This window comes from Trachurus trachurus (genome assembly GCF_905171665.1).
Source record: "Trachurus trachurus genome assembly, chromosome: 10".
Classification (NCBI taxonomy): Eukaryota; Metazoa; Chordata; class Actinopteri; order Carangiformes; family Carangidae; genus Trachurus; species Trachurus trachurus.
Window position 1 is genome coordinate 18,926,010 of NC_139894.1, and position 18,206 is coordinate 18,944,215.

General features: G+C 42.8%; 1 protein-coding gene across 1 annotated transcript in view; it reads left to right on the top strand.

Moving 5' to 3' along the window:
- diaph1 (diaphanous related formin 1) overlaps positions 1–18,206 on the top strand; it is a 101,351-nt gene that overhangs the window by 39,206 nt on the left and 43,939 nt on the right. Inside the window, exons 13-16 of the mRNA XM_083980237.1 lie at positions 951–1,015; positions 3,800–3,979; positions 6,007–6,567; positions 8,225–8,339. Of these exons, the coding sequence (XP_083836363.1) occupies positions 951–1,015; positions 3,800–3,979; positions 6,007–6,567; positions 8,225–8,339 (921 nt within the window). The remainder of the gene's footprint in view (positions 1–950; positions 1,016–3,799; positions 3,980–6,006; positions 6,568–8,224; positions 8,340–18,206) is intronic.

Consider the following 18,206-nt stretch of genomic DNA (forward strand, 5'->3'; position numbering starts at 1 on the left):
GCATTCATCTTCATGTTAATTAGCTCCTTTACTGCACATGCTCGCTAAGCCCTTTGGCACTGAACCACCTGTAGACCCTGCAATTATTTAGTAAAAGTACCCCGCTGGTCAGTCTGTGTCCTTCTAACCCTGTCCTCTGCAAAGCAGATTCTGTGATAATGGGTAACCCTCAGACTGATATAGGGCATTTTTTCACAGGAATGAGTAAATCTAATAATTGTATAAAGTGCCTGGAAATTAGGGCTGCAACTAACGATTATTTTCACAATTAATCGATTAGTTGTTTGGTAAATAAAATGTAAAAAAATGTTGAAAAATGTCAACCAGTGTTTCCCAGACCACAAGATGATGTCCTCAAATGTCTTGTTTTGTCCACAAACCAAAGAGATACTCAGTTTATTGTCATAAAGGAACAAATAAACCAGAAATATTCACAATTAAGAAGCTGAAATCAGAGAATTCTGTCTTTTTTTTTCTTAAAAAACTACACAAACCTATTATTCGATTATCAAAATAGTTGACAATTAATTTAATAATTGATTATTGTGCGATTAATTGTTACAGCTCTACTGGAAATATATTTTTCACATTGAGGAAGACTGGCAGGCACCCACCTTTCTCACACATACATAGTCAGACAAAGGTATTTATATATTTGAGGCTTTAAAGCTAAACATGCAACAAGTAGCATCCTATTGGAATGAGATGCCCCTGCAATGGTCTCACACTTGACTTGATTTATTATAAGAGAAAAACAGGGAGACAGATAGGATGCTTGCTTAGGGTATATGTGAGTGTGAATGTATGTGTACACATGGAATGTGTCAGACTGACGAATGCTGATGTCTTTATGGTTAGACATTAGCAGGTGCGTTGTCTCATGCCCTTATCTTATCCACCACCTTTTTCTCTCTCTTTTTTTCTTTTCTTCTGTCATTTTTTGTCCACAGACAACATGGTGGACCAGACCAAGGTGGAAACAAGTGAGGCCAAAGCCGCTGAGCTGGGGAAGAAGGTGAATCACAAATGCACACGCATACACAACATAGAATGCTGCGCACACACAGATATATTTACTTGTCAACCCAAAATCACACAAGCTATTACAATCATATAGACACAACTGCAAATCATACAGAAAATGGCTAACATTTCTTTCTGACACACACAGCCACGTTTGGGATCTTAATGAAATTTAATGTGACCAGTGTCTGGCTGACATGAGATGACAAATGAGAAAAAGGAAGAAACAGAGGGTGACTAAGAGAATGAGCATACACATGTATTTGACAACCAACCAGCAGACAAATATTCTTAGAGGCTAGCAATCGGAGTAAATGCCTTGAGTGCAGTTTGCTGCTACCCGATGATTCTGTCCGAGTGACAGGATAATTGCAAAGAGGGGAGGTGAGACTAGCCTTCATTCTGGCACACACAGCGACACACACTCTCACACGGGCTCATGGCCATTGAACACGCATATATCCACACAAATACACATTACATGTACACACTTGGATTCATTTTTGTTGACCACACACACCATAGTGCCAGTTGTGTGCGATGGGGTAATTGCAAGCAGTCTCTTTGGCAGGAATTAGGGATGAGGCTGTCAGGACGCTGACAGCAAGAGTAACGGGTCTGCTGTCTGCAAATTAAACAGTCATGTGTGTCTGTGTATTCATGTGTTCATCTGTTTAAATACTCTTATCCCATTTGTCAAGTGTCCTAGAAGAAAAATCCTCGAAAATTTATGAAAGTTTGGAAATTAGAACTGAGGGTAAAATGTTTCTTTAGCTCTTTTTTTTTCTTTATGGATGTGAAGTCGTTTAAAATGGAAGTGAGAAGTGAGCCCATACAAGTGCACTGAAGCATCCTAACTCAATAATTGACACTAATTTGCAGTTTAAATTATACAATGAAACCGAAAGCACTAGACTGCAGGAAATGGCTTCTACAGGTCTTTGAGATATGGAAACTTCTGCAGCTTCAAGAGGGAAGCTAAAAGCCTATGCATGCAAGCACACTGCTCCCATATCTCACTGGAGAACCCTGATGTTTCAGTGGTGTCAGTATTGCATCAGCTTACTATTTTACAAAATGTTTAGTTCTCCCTAATCATTCCATCAAAATTATTTTTTTTAGTTAAATGATTTATGATTTGTATGTACAGAGGCAGAGAAGACAAGATGGGTGGGTGGATGTCGTAGTACATCGTACTTAGCCATGTCTACAAGGACACACATGACATAATAATGATTATAGGTGATCTGACTATACATTGGTAAACTACAAAAAGCATTCTGAACCTACAGTAAATAACAAAATTAATGTACTTGTGGTACCAACCAGAGTGGCAGAGACTTCTGACTCCCTGATAGACAATTTCTGTGCAGGGTAAGAGTATGAAATACTGTAAGCTGTTCTGTGTAAGAATGTCACTGATCATGACTAAATCTTTCTAATAGCTTTTATATTTAAGGATTGAGACATGTATATATATTTTCATTGCATCTTTTAGAAAAGAGAGCTCCTGTTAAAGCGAATACAGCAAAGTTTCGATCTGTTGTCAGCGGATATTCGTGAACGGATATCCTGCAGTCTGTACGCAATAGGCTTTGGCTTTGTTTTCAGAATGTTTCCCAGGCCTATGATCTGTGCTTTCCCCTTGGATTGCTATCTCCCAAACCTCATCATTAACTGTCCAAATTGCGGATAGCTTCAACCTTCATGAAATTCATGGATACAAAACATTGATTGTACAACAACAAATATCTTGTCAGTCTCACTCCATTTCAACTTGGCCGATATAAAAATAACTGTGATCAATTAAACCACATTACCAGAGGGGCTAAAAAAAAAAAGAAAACATTGCTACAATGTTGAAGTATCAAAACACAAAAATGATATGACTGGGATTCATTTTATCCTCAACAAAAAGAATAAACACAAGCAGTTACCTAATGAATTTAAGGCTGATTGGGGTCTTATCACTGATCCACAATTAATTGGCAGCATAGCTTTTTCTCCATAGTTGGTCCAACTCTGGCCCGCGCTATTCCACACAGAAATGATAGACCTCTTTAATTCTCCAATCAATGAAAATATGTTTTACCAGGAGATCTTAATCAACCCAAAAGATATCTCTCCGGGTTATGACAACATTGACAGTAAACATCTATTCATGAGTAGGTAGAGTAATCTCTATCTCACCATCTGCCATGCTACCTGGAGAATGCCAGACTTCCAGGCCCTGGAGGCTTTTTAGGCAATTCTCTTGCACATTCATTTTATTATTCAGTATGAAATTATTAATTTTATGTTGTATTTTTCAGGTCTTTCAATTTTCATAGATATCAAAATTATATTACTAGATGCAAACTTTTTTGTTAGATTATATTTGCCCACTCAGTCTGTGTTGTCTATCCGGAGGTTGTCCAAATAATGGGGAAAGAGATTTGTTTGCCAGGTGGACGTGGCTGTCACTGGTGGTACTGCATAAGTAATAACTGCACACAATTAGTTGAATATTCATTCCACCAAAATACAAGGGACAACACTTTCACAACAGCGGCACAGTATCTGTGCAGTCAGGTTACTAATGGGATATTTTTTAGCACCTAAGTGAAATCTGCCAAAAAAAAAAAAAAAAAAACACACTGTTTACTGCCCTCAAGCTAATGCCTCTTGAAAATGGATTAAACTGGTGAATTAAAGTCACCACCAAAAACTGTTCCTAGCACTTTGTAGTATACTATGCCTCAAACTGACCCTCTCTGACACTTTCTATATGTAATAGCTGGATGCAGAGTTGACGGCACGCCACGAGCTGCAGGTGGAGCTGAAGAAACTGGAGGGTGACTATGAGCTGAAGCTTCGGGACCTGAGCCAAGAGAAAGAGCAGCTGGCCACTTCAAAGCAGGAGCGAGAAAAGGAAAACGAAGGACTACAACAACAGCTTAGCTCTCTGAATCAGCAGGTACACACACAATAAAATGATGAAATGTTTTACACTGAGACAATCAATAGACTTAGAGCCTTCAAACACAATTACGGTTGTGTGAAGATTGAGCCTTTTACAGACCAAAACGCACTCAAAGTAGCTCTAACAAGGTCAATACATACCATGGGTGGGGTGGAACTTAACTGAGGTTAAAGTAAATGGCCAAATTCACTGAATTAAAGTTGAACCCACCATTATAGCTCCAGAAATCGTTGTGACAGGTTGAACAGCTCAGGCTTTATTGCTATCGTTACTTCATGCAATTGTCAACATAAAGGAACAAAAAGATTAGACCACAAAGAAACCGAGTCAAATGATTGAAACAGTTTTTTTGCATTGTTCGAGAAATACACAAACACACACACACAACACATACTTCTGCTAAAGCTGTTAAGACGTAAAATATTTCGACTCCTACAGAAATACAATATTGCAGAAATCTAAGTACCAAAAGTTGTCTAACATCTATCCACACCCACACAAACACAGAGCCCCCCTGGCCTTAAATGATTTAGCCAACTTCTAGCATGGCATGAAAAGAAGAAGAAGAAAATCTAAAAGCATATTGTGAGAGGACGCCAAATCCTTTAGGAGATTAAGAAACTCAGTAAAAACATGGAAAGTGGGGGAATGGGAGTATAAAGAGTGACTGTATTGGAAGAGGAAGGGGGGATGGTAGGACAAACAGAATATTCTAAGGACAAATAGTATTTTTAAGGTGCAGGTACACACGCCTGGTGTTGTGCGTGTGTGTGCGTGTGTGTGTACACATTCACTAGGAAGGCAAAGATGAGGATTGTTTAGCTGTCAGCGTCCTGCTGCCACACCAGCTGGACTCTGCCTCACAGTGACACCCCAGCTCACAAACACACCAAGTGACCCAGAACCGTCTGCCTCTGCATGTGTGCTCATAATCACATGAAGATGTTCCTGTGTGTGTATGTGTTTTTCTGTCAGTAAGAGAACAACACAGCTTCCAAAATGAGCTTCATCCAAAGTGGCTAATGCCAGCAGAGTCATCTTCTCCACACGCAAAAGCTCAAACACACACACAAACACACGCGCTCTTATGGGCACACAGTTGTCCAAAACATCAACAGCATCACGAGCCAGGCATCAAACAAGCTTCTCATACTAAGATGGCTCACTTCCTCTGTGTTTGAGGCCCTGCCCATCGAAGATTTCTTCACATGTAGAGATCTCTCACTGTTCCCCTATGTGATGCCGTGCCCAACTCTTCATCTGCTGCCTCACTAAGAAAGCCTGCCTCGAAGGCCCTTTATGTCTGTTACTGTCTTCTTTTCAAAGTCGGAGGAAACGGCACAATTTGTCGCCCTGCATACAGACACCCTTTCGCACACATGCATCCACAATGTTTACACTTCACATACCTGAAAACATACTTCTCCTTGAGCATGCTCTTTAAATCACATACAGAAGATTCTCGCTCAAGTCGTTCTCCCACAGCTCAATATTAGCTGTCTGACTTTAATGACTTGAACAGTTTTGCCAAGAATTGTCGCCTTACTGATATAAATACTTAAATCAGTATTTCAGTGTTGAAATAAAAAAAACATTCACTCTCACTTTTAATATAAAATTCTGTCCTCCCCTTAAAACTTTTTCTTTGGAATTCCTCTGTGGATTTAATTCCCCCCTGCTATGTTTTTCTCTCTGTGCCTTGTTCTTCATTCTCTCCCCAAACTCAATCCTGCCCAGTCTTTAATCCTTCTCTGTGTTACTCTTTCCCCTTCTTTTGTACTTTTTTTCCCTCTCAAACCTAATCACTCTGTTGGCATGGCTGTTCCAACAGAAATGCGGGAAATTGCCAAATTTATACAAATTAATGTCAATTCAAACAATAAACAGCAAACAACATTCACGATATGCTGTATGATGCATCACTTTAGTGAATGCACTTTGAATATGTACAATGGTAGTAGGTCCAATGGTAGATGGTAATCAATATTCATAATGATGTACTGTGTCTTACTTCCCTGCAGATTGAAAAGCTGTCTAAGGATCTGGAAGAGGCCAAGACTAAAGTTGTCACAGTCACTGTTCCTGTGCCAACGCCTAATCTGCCCGCTCCACCACCTCCCCCTCCTCTCCCTGGCCAGAGTGCAGGTGTGCCCCCTCCCCCTCCCCCTCCACCTCCACCACCACCAGGCCACGCAGCCATACCTTTCGGCCAGGCCCCTCCCCCTCCTCCTCTTCCGGGTCATGCTTGTATTGGTATGCCAGGACCTCCGCCACCTCCGCCACCCCCACCACTTCCTGGTATGCCGGGACCCCCGCCACCTCCGCCGCCCCCACCTCTTCCTGGTATGCCAGGACCTCCGCCACCCCCGCCTCTTCCTGGTATGGCAGGACCACCACCACCTCCACCACTGCCTGGGGGTCCTGGTATCCCTCCTCCTCCCCCAGGCCCAGGTATGCCTCCACCTCCACCGTTCGGCATGGGGGGCTGGGGGGCTCCTGCACCACCTCAGCTGCCTTTCGGGCTCCAACCTAAGAAGGATTACAAGCCTGAGGTCCAGTTAAAGAGAGCCAACTGGCGCAAGGTCAGTTCTGAGACGCAACTCTTTATCATGTAATAAGGAAAAGGAAAAGAATCTTCCTGAATTGTTACTTGCTACATTTACATATTCATCCTAAAGTTCAACTGACCATCCTTTGGAAGAACAACTATGTAGGTGTACATACCTTTGCTTTTGTGGTGTGTACAGATGTTGTTTTTAATTGGCCCTCTCCAGAAATTTCTCAACTAGCTAATTCCTGTTTTTTCCCCCTCATGTATTATGAAGTTGTTTGCTTGTGATGGTGCAATTCAATTTTAATGCCAGAAATCACAACAGTGTTGAAAATGAGATGGTTCACACTGGATTTCAGCTCCTCATTATCACGTGAACACAATGCTCATGTAAAATCAGGTAGGGATTTTATTGTAAATAATTCAAACCATATTTAAATTTTGCATGCCAAGTTCTACAATTTACAATTTGAAATAGCTCAGGGTGGGCTTTGTGTGTGCAACAGTGTGAGATGGAGCTTTAAGAGTGAGAATCTGACCTAAAGTGACTTTCATGCATACGTGTATCTCATGACTGTGTGCTTCATGTTCTTCTCCTCCCTCTCATCTGTGATGGTTAAAACATCAAAACGGGCCTCTGTCTTTCTTTAGCCTAAAGCTACTGTTTAATGGCTGCAGCAGACTTCATCAGCATTTAGCTTCTCTCTCTCTCTCTCTCTCTCTCTCTCTCTCTCTCTCTCTCTCTCTCTCTCTCTCTCTCTCTCTCTCGCTCTCTCTCACTCTCTCTCCCTCTCTCTTTGTCTCTAGCTGGTGAGAGTGTTTGACGAGGATGTCACAGAAATTGCTTTTTAATAAGCCTTCTTCTTTTAACTGCACCACTGAAAGATAATTAAATTGCTGCTAGAAAGGACAGTATTCTTTTGTAATTTAAATTAACTTTTTTTTTCCTGGCTTGGTCTCATCCTCTTCTTTGCGTGCTCTCTTGCTTTCTTTCTTGGTCTTTCAGCTCATCCCAATATCACATTTCCTCTCTCTAACTCTGTCTTTTCTGTCCTACATCCCCATCCCCGAGGCTTTGTCCATAATGAAAGGCCTGATATCTGTAAATTTACTACCACTGCTTTCTCACTCGCTCTCTTGATTTCACTCTTTTTGTCTTTTCCCTTGATGAGAATACTCAGAAAGTGCGGGGAAAAAAACACACAAAGTTAATTGTGTCTTGTGACTAGAATAGAGAGAAAGCGCAACACCAAGACAAAGAAAGGGATACAGAGACGGCGCCCACGTAAGGGTGAAGACAGAAAGTGGGAACCCTTGTATTTCTTAGCAATTCATAGCAAAACTGTGTGTGAAGCTCTGAAGCTCAATACGCTTTGTGGTAGAGACGGTGTAAGAAGATGAGAGAAAATGACTACTTGTTTCCTCCTGTCCCTTTTTCTTTGTGTCTTCCTTCCTTCCTCCATTCTGGTCCCCTCCCTCTACTACCAAACCGCTGCCTCTTCCTTTTACAGTCCTGCCGTTTCTTTTGTTCTCCAAACATCTTTATCCGCTCATCTCATTGTTTGCCAGGTGCACAGATGACCGGTTTTTGGAAAATGGAGTCCATTTGGTGTTTGTGGTTAGCTAACAGATTCAATACATCTCTTTCTTTCCCATTATCTTTCTTTCTCTCTGCATTGCTCTCTTAGATCGGACCTGAAGACCTCTCTGAGAACAGTTTCTGGACCAAGGCGAAGGAGGACCAATTTGAAAACAATGAGCTCTTTGCCAAACTCACCTTGACCTTCTCCTCCCAGACAAAGAGTGAGTGTGTGTCTCATAGGTTTTTTGTTTTTTTCAACCACTGTGGTTATCATGGTTTCACAGTAATAATAAACAATGTTTTTCTCTGCTTCTCACCTCTCCCATGTCCCTTCCCTCTCTCCCCAACTCCATATCCATTTCAATCCTCCTGTTCTGCTTCCATCAGCCACTAAAGGTAAGAATACCATGCACACACTCCCATTTAGTTGTTTTCTCACACATCTTCAGCCTTTTCCACCCCTCTCTTTCTCCGCTTGGAGGACACACTGCACATTTACATTATTCAGCAACGCTGTGTCAAAACAGCAACTCACACGGGTTCATGAATAAACCACCCACACCTGTGTTTGCGCGTGTGTTCATCTCCTCAATGTGCCCATGACTTGTTGTGCAGACACCGAGTGCTCACATCCGGGTGAGATGAATTGGGATTTGGGGATGGAGGGAGAGATGGACAAAGCGAGGGGGATAGAGGGAGGGATAAGGAGAAGGTCACTGATGTCCTTTGACTAGCCACCTGCTGTCCTGGCACAAAGCGCTGACACATGGGCGTACGCTCACACACGCACACCTGCCCACTCCTATCACCTTGTCCCAGTGTCACTGAGCCTTCTGCTCTAACTCCTCCATATTCATATCATAACCAGGACACCAGGAACTCGCAGACAGAGAGTGTGTGTGGGTGTGTGTATATAATTCCATCTGACCTTCAGATTCAGTCTCTCGGTACACATACACACACAGACTCTTGCTCATGTCATATACATAAACAGAAGTGCCCATACACACATGGCCGATTCTTGCTGTTGATGTCAGTTAAATGTCAGTGTTGGCAGCTGTCCCATCTGCATTCACCTGTATGGCGAGTCCTAACGTCCGCCTGTCACTCCTTAATTTGACCCCCCCCTCCCACCCTCGTGGCCTGTGCACCCACGCCTCCCCTTTTTATTGGCTGAGACAGCCGCCCATTCCAGTTGATGTCTAATAACCTTTTCTGAGAGCTGACTATAAAGACACCGTGGCCTTTTCGGAGGCTTACACCTGTCTGCGCATCTGCCTGTGTGGATGAACTGTGTGTGAGAGACGGAGAGAGAGAAAAAGAGATGCCAGGTGTTTATTACCCCGTATGTGTTGTTTATTTCCTGTGCATGTTAAAGTCTGGTAGTTGAAGATCTCATTGAAGTTTCACTTTGATTTGTACAGCACTTTAAAAAGTAAACAGATGGCAATAGGGGTGATGTGGTCTCATTTATTAGTCCTTGTTAAAAACTCTGCAGGGGTATTTTGAATTCAGAAGGTTGCCTGGGAGATGCCCCAGTAGAGGGGGCTGGACCTGACAAGACAATGTACCTACGTGTTAAAACTTTGTCAAATATAACCTGTGGTCTGATGCAGGCAAAATAGTGACTGTGGTCCTGGGCAGTAACACTGGTTCGATGTTGGTGGGGTGGGTGTCGGGGGGAGAGTAGGTAGGTTTGGAATTGGTTATTCTGGAGCGTTTTTTACTAAATTGCTTGAAATCCTCTTCACACTCTGATTGCAACCAATTAATTAAATGCTTTTTCACGAAAATGATATGGACAATCCGGTAAAAACAGCATAAAATCTTCTTGAACGCCACGTTTAAGTCAATTGGATCGGGACGTGTCCATCAAGCTGCCGTCTCTGTCCCTCCCTCCTCTGCGTGTATCACTCTACCTCACTAATCGCGTGCGCGAGCAGAGCCTTCAACAAGTTACAATCATGGAAAAGACGACGCCAGTGATACAATGTACCACACACCGAGGTCTAGTGGGTGGTGATGTAGCTCTAAGCTGGATGCTGGGTGGTTCATTATGATGTCAGGTGTTTTATTTCACGTGAATGAGCTGGCGGACAGTTGCAGAAAGCTGCGTCGCTCACATCTCCAAGCCTACCTTTAAATGAAGATGAATTTTTAGTCAAGTGAAGCAGCCTTCAATATCTTGGGGCTAGTTTTGAAATCGAGTTAGATCGGCCTGATTTGGGGAATTGAGGGGGAGGCAGATCTGAGTATCATCTTTGTAGCAGTGAAAAGATGATCTGAGTTTGGATGATTATTCCCTTTGGGAGCTTGTAAATACTTGACCTGTTGTATTGGCATCTTATGTTACGTGTGTGCTTGTGAGTCCTCATGTGTGGTCTGACCCACTACTGTCTGTAGTGTGTGTACTGTATGTGTGTCTGTGGCTGCACATGTCCAATGAGCTACCAGCTCTGGTTATGTAGGTTGACCCTTCACCTCTCATCCCATCCTCCTCTTGCTTAAATACATGGCTCAAGGCCTAATGCATTCCTCATGACCGCCCTATCGTTCTACTCACCCCTCACCATGGGAGTCCAGCTTCACTCTTCCTCTTCCTCATCCTCCTCCTCCTCCTCCTCTTGTGCCTCCTGTTCCTTGTTACCCAGCAAGAGCAGACTGACACCACACTGAGCCAATGCTGACCCTTCCTTCTCCTCTCCATCAGCTGCCCACACACACACACACACACACACACACACACACACACACACACACACACACACACACACACACACACACACACACACACACACACACACACACACACACACACACACACACACACACACACACACACACACACACACACTTACACACACACACTTACACAAAACAGACATGCAGAGAGGGGGGTAGCGTGCCCAGGGCAGGGTCAGAGGTTTTGACCTCAGAGGCTCGATGGAAGAGCGGAGAGCTGATGGTGGGAGACACGCCCTCTGGCTGCACATGGCTCTCATGGACACAGTCCCACACTTTGACACACACTCACACACACACATGCTCATATTTTATATTTTGCTCTTTATCTATGTTATTAATTCTATTTTAAGTCTGTGTATCAGTGGTAATGGCCAGGCCAGTTTTGCTTCTTACTCTGCTACTGAGCTTGTTGGAATTTAAAAATGTAGCTTTACAAATAACTTAACAAAGAACCTAACAAATGCAGCTCAAGCCAATCAAATAATAAATAAAACCTTCCATTACTTGTATCAGTCAAAGTGGTATTACTTTTGTCATGTTAAGATGGATTTTGTCCTATCAGGAGTACAGCTTATCCTACAGCCCCAAAAGCCACTGAAGATGTCTTTCGGACATCAATCATCTGTAGTTTGTTTATGTCAACATTAGGAATTATTTTTCATCTATTGCAAATTTGATGATCATTTTAAGCGATATCTTTTTAGTTCAACACTCAAACAAACACACCAACTTTCTCCATCTGCCTGATAAAATTTCAGCATTGAGCCTACTTGGCTACATGTTTTCAGCTGTGGTTCAGAGGTCAGGCAAAGCAATAACATGAACAGCAACTGGAGAAATCTCTACCTTACTCGATTTATTCTAGTCCACTCCTCAAGACCTTTCACCCCTCTAACTGCTTGACTTGCCTTGCAAACAACTATTGCAGCCAGTGCAACAGTTAGTAGCACTGTGCTGCTCATCATTCTGTTAATACTAAGGTCTTAACATGGGAAATGAGAAGTACTCTTTTTATTGTCAGTCAAGGAATTGATTTAGGTTTTCACTGTTAAGGGTTTCCCAGGTGCGCAGCCTCTGGGAGCTGTTTGGGCATGTGCTTTTATATTCTTTTAGCTGGATGCCTACTATCTTTACCTCTGTGCTCCAGGGTGTCAATTTTTGTGGTGTTCAGTACAACCCATAATCAGATAAAAATGTACATTTTCAGTGGATGTCTTTATCTTACCAAAACACTGCCTTTTGGAAGAAAAAAGCATGATACCATATTCTTAATAGGACTGCATGCTGAGTTATGTCATGTAACTAAGCTTTTGAATGTGGTTGAACTGTTCCCCAATCTGAGATACAGTAATGGCAAGCTTCATTGTATATTTATACAGCTTGTGTGATGAAACATATCCAGGATAATCCTATCTTAATTTTCATCATGGGAATTTAATGGTATGTAATCAGCCAAATTCCACAGCAATACTTGTAGCGAAGGAAACCATGCTATTATATTGCCAACCTCTGCGAAAAAGACTATTATTTTTTGCCATCATTGCACTTTGTGAATGTAAGGGCTTACAATTACAGACCGGATGTGACTATTTGCAATTGTAAACACCCTAGTTGTTGACATGAGCAAGTGTGTGTGGCTGTAAGCAGAGAGTGTAGTGTATAGCGTTTCAACGGCAAGCTTATCCCCACATTCTTCTTTAAATTACTGGTTCTTAATCCCTCACTTTAAAGTGTTTGTGTATGCTTTCAACTTCGAGAATTTGTTTTCATCCCTTTTTCTTTTAATCTTAATAATTATAATAATAGTAATAACAACAGGTGAATGGAATCCAAACAGAGATTGTTTTAAAGGGACAACGAGGAGTTTTGGAAAAGCAAAGCGTTTTCACACTACATTTATGAGCCTCCGCGCGCACCGTAAAATTCTTTGACCGGCGCAAAACGGACTCATGTTTTCATTCATCAAGAATTAAAGTCAGAGGTTCGAAGACGATCACATACCGTCGTAGTTCCGAGTCCATAAACGGCGATTCGGCTGTGTTATTCTCATGACTCGCCGCTTAACCGAAAGTAAGGAAACGCTGGTCGGCTCGACCAGCATTTCCACCACCACTAATAATAACAAAATAATGATAGATACAAAACGATATATTTATCGAAAATGGGCCCATTAACAAGTGTGGGTAGCGGAGATTCATCCACATTAACGTGAGACTTTTTTATAACCAAATAGAAACTCCTCGTTGTCCCTTTAATGCAGAGTTCCCAAGTTATTTTGGAAAGTGCCAGAGGATAGTGACACTGCTAGAATTTGTAAACAGTTCATCTAATAAGGGTATATATAACCTAAACTGTCCTTTTCTCACTTTTTTAGACTCACTTTGTGTTTGATAGCAGGTGTCTTTTGAAGTCTGCACCTCAGATAGCCCAATTAGCGGAAGAATGAAAGTGAGGGATGGAGAGAGGAGGAGGTGGTTAAAAAAAAGAGAGAGAGAGGAGTGAGCGGATGGAAAGGCTGGGCTTGGGGGAGCCTTGGTGATTAATTTGATTCGGCAGAGAAAAGAAGAGAAAAGGGCCAGGAGCATATATGATTATTAATCCTCATAATGGGAAGATCATTTTCATATCCCAATTCTCCAGCCTTTACACCATTTCCTCCTCGGTGTTTCAGTCTCTGTCGCTTCATTTCTGTGGTCTGTTGTAGTAAGGCGACCTCATTTTTCTTTTCTGGTAGAGATCCCCCAGCCACCCATCCAAAGGTGGCATTATGTGACGCCAATCCACTGGGACATCGCTGTATAACACACCTACACATGAAACATCACCTATCCTTGTAACACAATAGCTTCCTATAATATTATGGACAAATTTATTGCAGATGAATACATGTTTGTCAGCGCAAGGGTGTCTGTGTGCGGCTGTATGTGTTGGAGAGCGTGGGTGGGTGAGCTCAGCCACATTTACAAACCAATTATAATAAGTCTTTTGATCTCCCTATGTTCTAAAGAAATCAATTTCCTTCTCTGTAGGTATTTGTCTGTGTGTGCGCCTGTGCGTGTAAGTGTGTGGATGTACGTGTATTTGTGTTGCAGTTCACTCTTAGGTCTGTTCCATTCACTTTTCACCTTAATGAGCCACCAATCAGCCTACTGTGTGTCTGTGTGTCTGTGTGTGTGTGTGCATGCGTTCTCATGCTTGCCTGGAGTCTCTCTTGAGTTGCAGACCAATCAGTTAAAGAGATGAGAGATGTAATATATTAACAATAAAAGACCAAGAGGCATGGGGGATCTGTGTCGCCGTGTTGTTGATTAGATCATTACATCTTCTGCTAAACAGAGTTCACCACAATTTGCTGACTTGTTTTTGTTACACTGCACTGACTGAAGGTCGTCGTCAGTCAAAGAACCTCCTCCATGCAAATGAAACTGCTTAATCACACTCCAGGGTTATTTACTGTGAACAGTCTGATGCAAAATGTCACCCGTGTGCTTGTGTGAAATATTGTCTCTCTATAGATTTACCCTTTGGTCAGTTTTGAGATAAATGACTTGCACATTTTTGTTTAAAGTGGCTACAGGTGAGGAAAGGGGGAAGGCTCTGCTTCTCACTTCAATGGTTAGATCGCTTCTCCCTGTCTCCTCCCCCCCTCCGTTGTGTTTGTTTTCCCACTGTTGTTTCCCCTTTAGGTCACATTCAAGACGCATTTGTGAGCTGCTCTGCGTGTGTGTGTATGTGTGTGTGCTCATATTTGTGTGTGCAATTGTGTATAATTAGGTAGAGTTTTAGATAAACGGGTTATGGGATGTGTAGACTCAAAGCTGCAGTCTCCTGAGACTGTTTAAAATATGTACTAATAAAGCACTTATATGACTAAACAAGAAACGGGCACACTTTATTAAGCCATAAGAGTGTTTGTGCGCGCTTGTGCTAAATTAGTATTGGCTTTGAAAAGCTTGTGTGTAATGTGTTATAAGTTGTCTGTGAATGTGTGTATATTCCTGTGTGTATGTTTGTGCTTGTGTAGCCCACACTAGCAGGGCCTTGTTAATAAATCATGCAGTATTCAGGCTTCGGCTGCAGAAGGAGAAGCAGGTTAATGCAAGGGTCACTAATGCTGTAGAAAGAGCTGGAAAAAAATATCACACTGTTCTTTCCTTCTATTCTCTCTTATTCGTTTCATTTTTGGATGCAGCCATTTCTCCACTTATATCTCTGATCCCCATTTTCTCTCCCCACCTTTTTACCATCAACAAATGGCCACCCGAATGGCAGCGGCCACGCTGTTTGCAGCGGTGTCTTTGATATATAAATCGAAATAGCACCTATAGCCCATATATAGACGAGCTCCTCAGCATGCAGCCATAACCTGTGAACAGAAGATTTGATGGTTATAGGCTGTGTGTTTTTATGCGCACATTTAAGTGTTTATGTGTACCAGTGCTTAAGTTTAAATACGAACTATACCTCTTAAGCCCTCCAACAGTAGCAGTGCATTAGGTTGGCTTTGCCTGCTCTCTAAGCCTCGGTGTGTATTCTCAGTGCGGCAATAGCATGCGTTCCCTCATTCACCATCTCTTTATGGTTGAGGAACAGCCGCAAAACGACGCTCATTCATCAGGCCTTATCAGGTTCAAACACATCTGTGTGTGCTCACATTGGCTCCCACTGCCAACTGCAATAGCTCACTCACATGCACAAACAGAAACATCCACTTTTGCATACACATTAAGCATGGTCTCTCACACACACACACACACACGTACACGCACACACTCGCGGACGCTTTTGTCCCACTCGCTCTCTTCATTCCATCCTTCCCTCCATCCCTCCCTCGTTACATCTCTCTCTCTCTCTCTCTCTCTCTCACTCCTCTGTTTTACATGCAAATGAGCTGTGTACTCATGCCGCAGCATTACCGCTGTGTGTGCCTAATCTCCTTGCTGCCTTTTCTCTTTCCTGGAGATTATCCTGTTTTTAAACGGAATAGGCCTTCTTCGCTTCACTTGGCTCCTCTCCCTACCAGCCAGCCAGTCGGTCAGCCAGCCAGCGCACCAATCTCTCATCCCAACACCATTACCATTTAAATGTTCCGAGTGATATGACAGCTGAGCAGGGGCTGAGAGAACCTCTGTGTGTGTACGTGTGTGTGTGTTTTTGTGCTTGTGAGTACATTTGTAATCTTTGTGAGTGTGTGTGTTTAATTGAGGGATTGGCTGATAAGCTCAAAAGCTTGTTACAGATGCTAAGTATCCCCAATGTTCGTGATTCTGTCTCTTTTCACCCAGGCCAAGAGGGAGAAAACATGAACAGAGATGGGGGATGAAGGGATATATCTATGCACACCTACACTCCTTCCACCCACTCTTCCTTTCTGTTTTACTCCTCTTGGTCACAGCGGCATACTCTTTTTCCTCCCCCTCTGTTTTTCTTATAAATGCATGTTTTGTGCGTGTGTGTGTACTTACATGTGTGCATGCAAGCATTACTGAAGTGTCAGTGTTCCTGAAGGTAAAGGTGCTTTAATTTTGGTATTGATGGGTTGTGGAGGAAGGGAACTTTTTTTTCTGAGACTGAATCTATGATCCGCATAGAAAGCATGTTTATCATGAGAAAAAGGATGAAGATAAAAAGAGCAGAGAAAAGAGTCAAAGTGTAGTGCAGCTAAAAGTGCAGATTGACTGTTCTGCCGTGCGGCAGCAACTCCCCCTCTGTTTATTTTTTGCAATATTAGCTACCTATCCCTGAGGGCAGTGACACACACATGCACACAGACACACACAGACACAGACGCACACACACACACGCACACACACAGGAGACTTAGCCCACTTTGATGTCACTGATATCATACATAAAAAAATGGAGCGGTAAAGAGAAACAACTTCAAAGATCGAGTTGACAAGATAGGAGCATTAACCCCCATCTCCCTTCCCTCTTCCCCTCTTCCTCTCTTCTCTCCTGATTTCCTCACCTCTCTTCTCTTATCTCTGCCTGATAAAGGGGCTCTTATGAAAAGAGACAATGAGCGAGGGATAGAACCAGAAAAATGATGGAAGAGTTGTGGAGGGGGTGGGGTGGGGTGGGAGGATAAAGCAAGCTGTGAAATGAGAAAGGGAAAAGATAGATGGCCGCAACAGAGGCATTTGAAAGTGTCCTTTTAATGTCCAAAGCCTCTATCTCATTCGAATTGTTTAACAGTAGCCCTAAGCTGGGACTGATGCGGTGTTGGCTAGCTAGTGAGTTATTAGGCTGCTATTAGACTATCTTCCCCATTATGCTGATGGCTTAGACCGTGTCTTCAGGGTTCTCACACAACCACACATATTAAAACTATCAATTTCACCGCAACTTTGTACACACTTGCACCAACTTTCTTAAGGTGCACGTTTTCATGTTTGTTTGCATATTTATGTGCGTGCACTCTGTACTGAGAGACCGCGAATAGAAATAACAACACAGATAAAGAGCAAAAGATAAAATATAAGAACCGTGTGTGTTGTAACCTGCGTATATTTTACTGTCACTAGTCGGTGTAGCAGGGCCCCAGGTCTCTAGCAGTGGAGCCTGTGTGTAATATGGATAACCCAGTGGCATTTACAGCAGACACCGATGGTATTTACGAGGCTTGGTGGACCAGGCCATGCTCCACTTTCTGACCTTAATCTGCTGCCACTAACCTAATGCTGACTAAAATGTATGTGTTTTTGTGTCATGGATGTGTGGGCACAGGAGCTTAGACTTGTATGCATAGCTTATGTGAGTACAATTATGATCTGTGTATATGCTGCTTGGTCAGTTAGACTTGATTTGCTCCTGTGAGTTTGTGCTCATAGTTGCCTGTTTGTGTGTCTGTGTGTATTTGCATGCTGGAGCCCTTGCTCCATTACTCAGTATCTGCATGTGTCGTGTTCTGTGAGACGTGGGTTCTGCTTCACCCTGCAGGCACCTTAATTTTTCACCATGCTGTGTGCTACACTACACTGCACTGCATGAAAGTGTACGTCTACACCCTCTCCTGCTCCCTCTTCTTCTCCCTCTCTATTCATCTACCTCCCCCGTCCTCGTTTTCCCCACCACACACCCACCCCTCACCACACATACACATACGCACATGCCTAATCAAAGCAAGGAGCTCTCTAGATTAGCACTTGAGAAAACTCCCCAAAGACATTCCTTCATTTTGACCATTTTCAGGTACTCTCTTCCCTTCTCCCCTCCACCTCCTCCCACCTAGCTTTGAATTTTTAACCTCCCCACTGAATAAGAGATGTGGCCGTCCTCGTGGGGAAAGGAGAGTTGGAGGGAGGGCAAGGAATGAAGGAAAGGAGAAGGCGGGGGAGGCG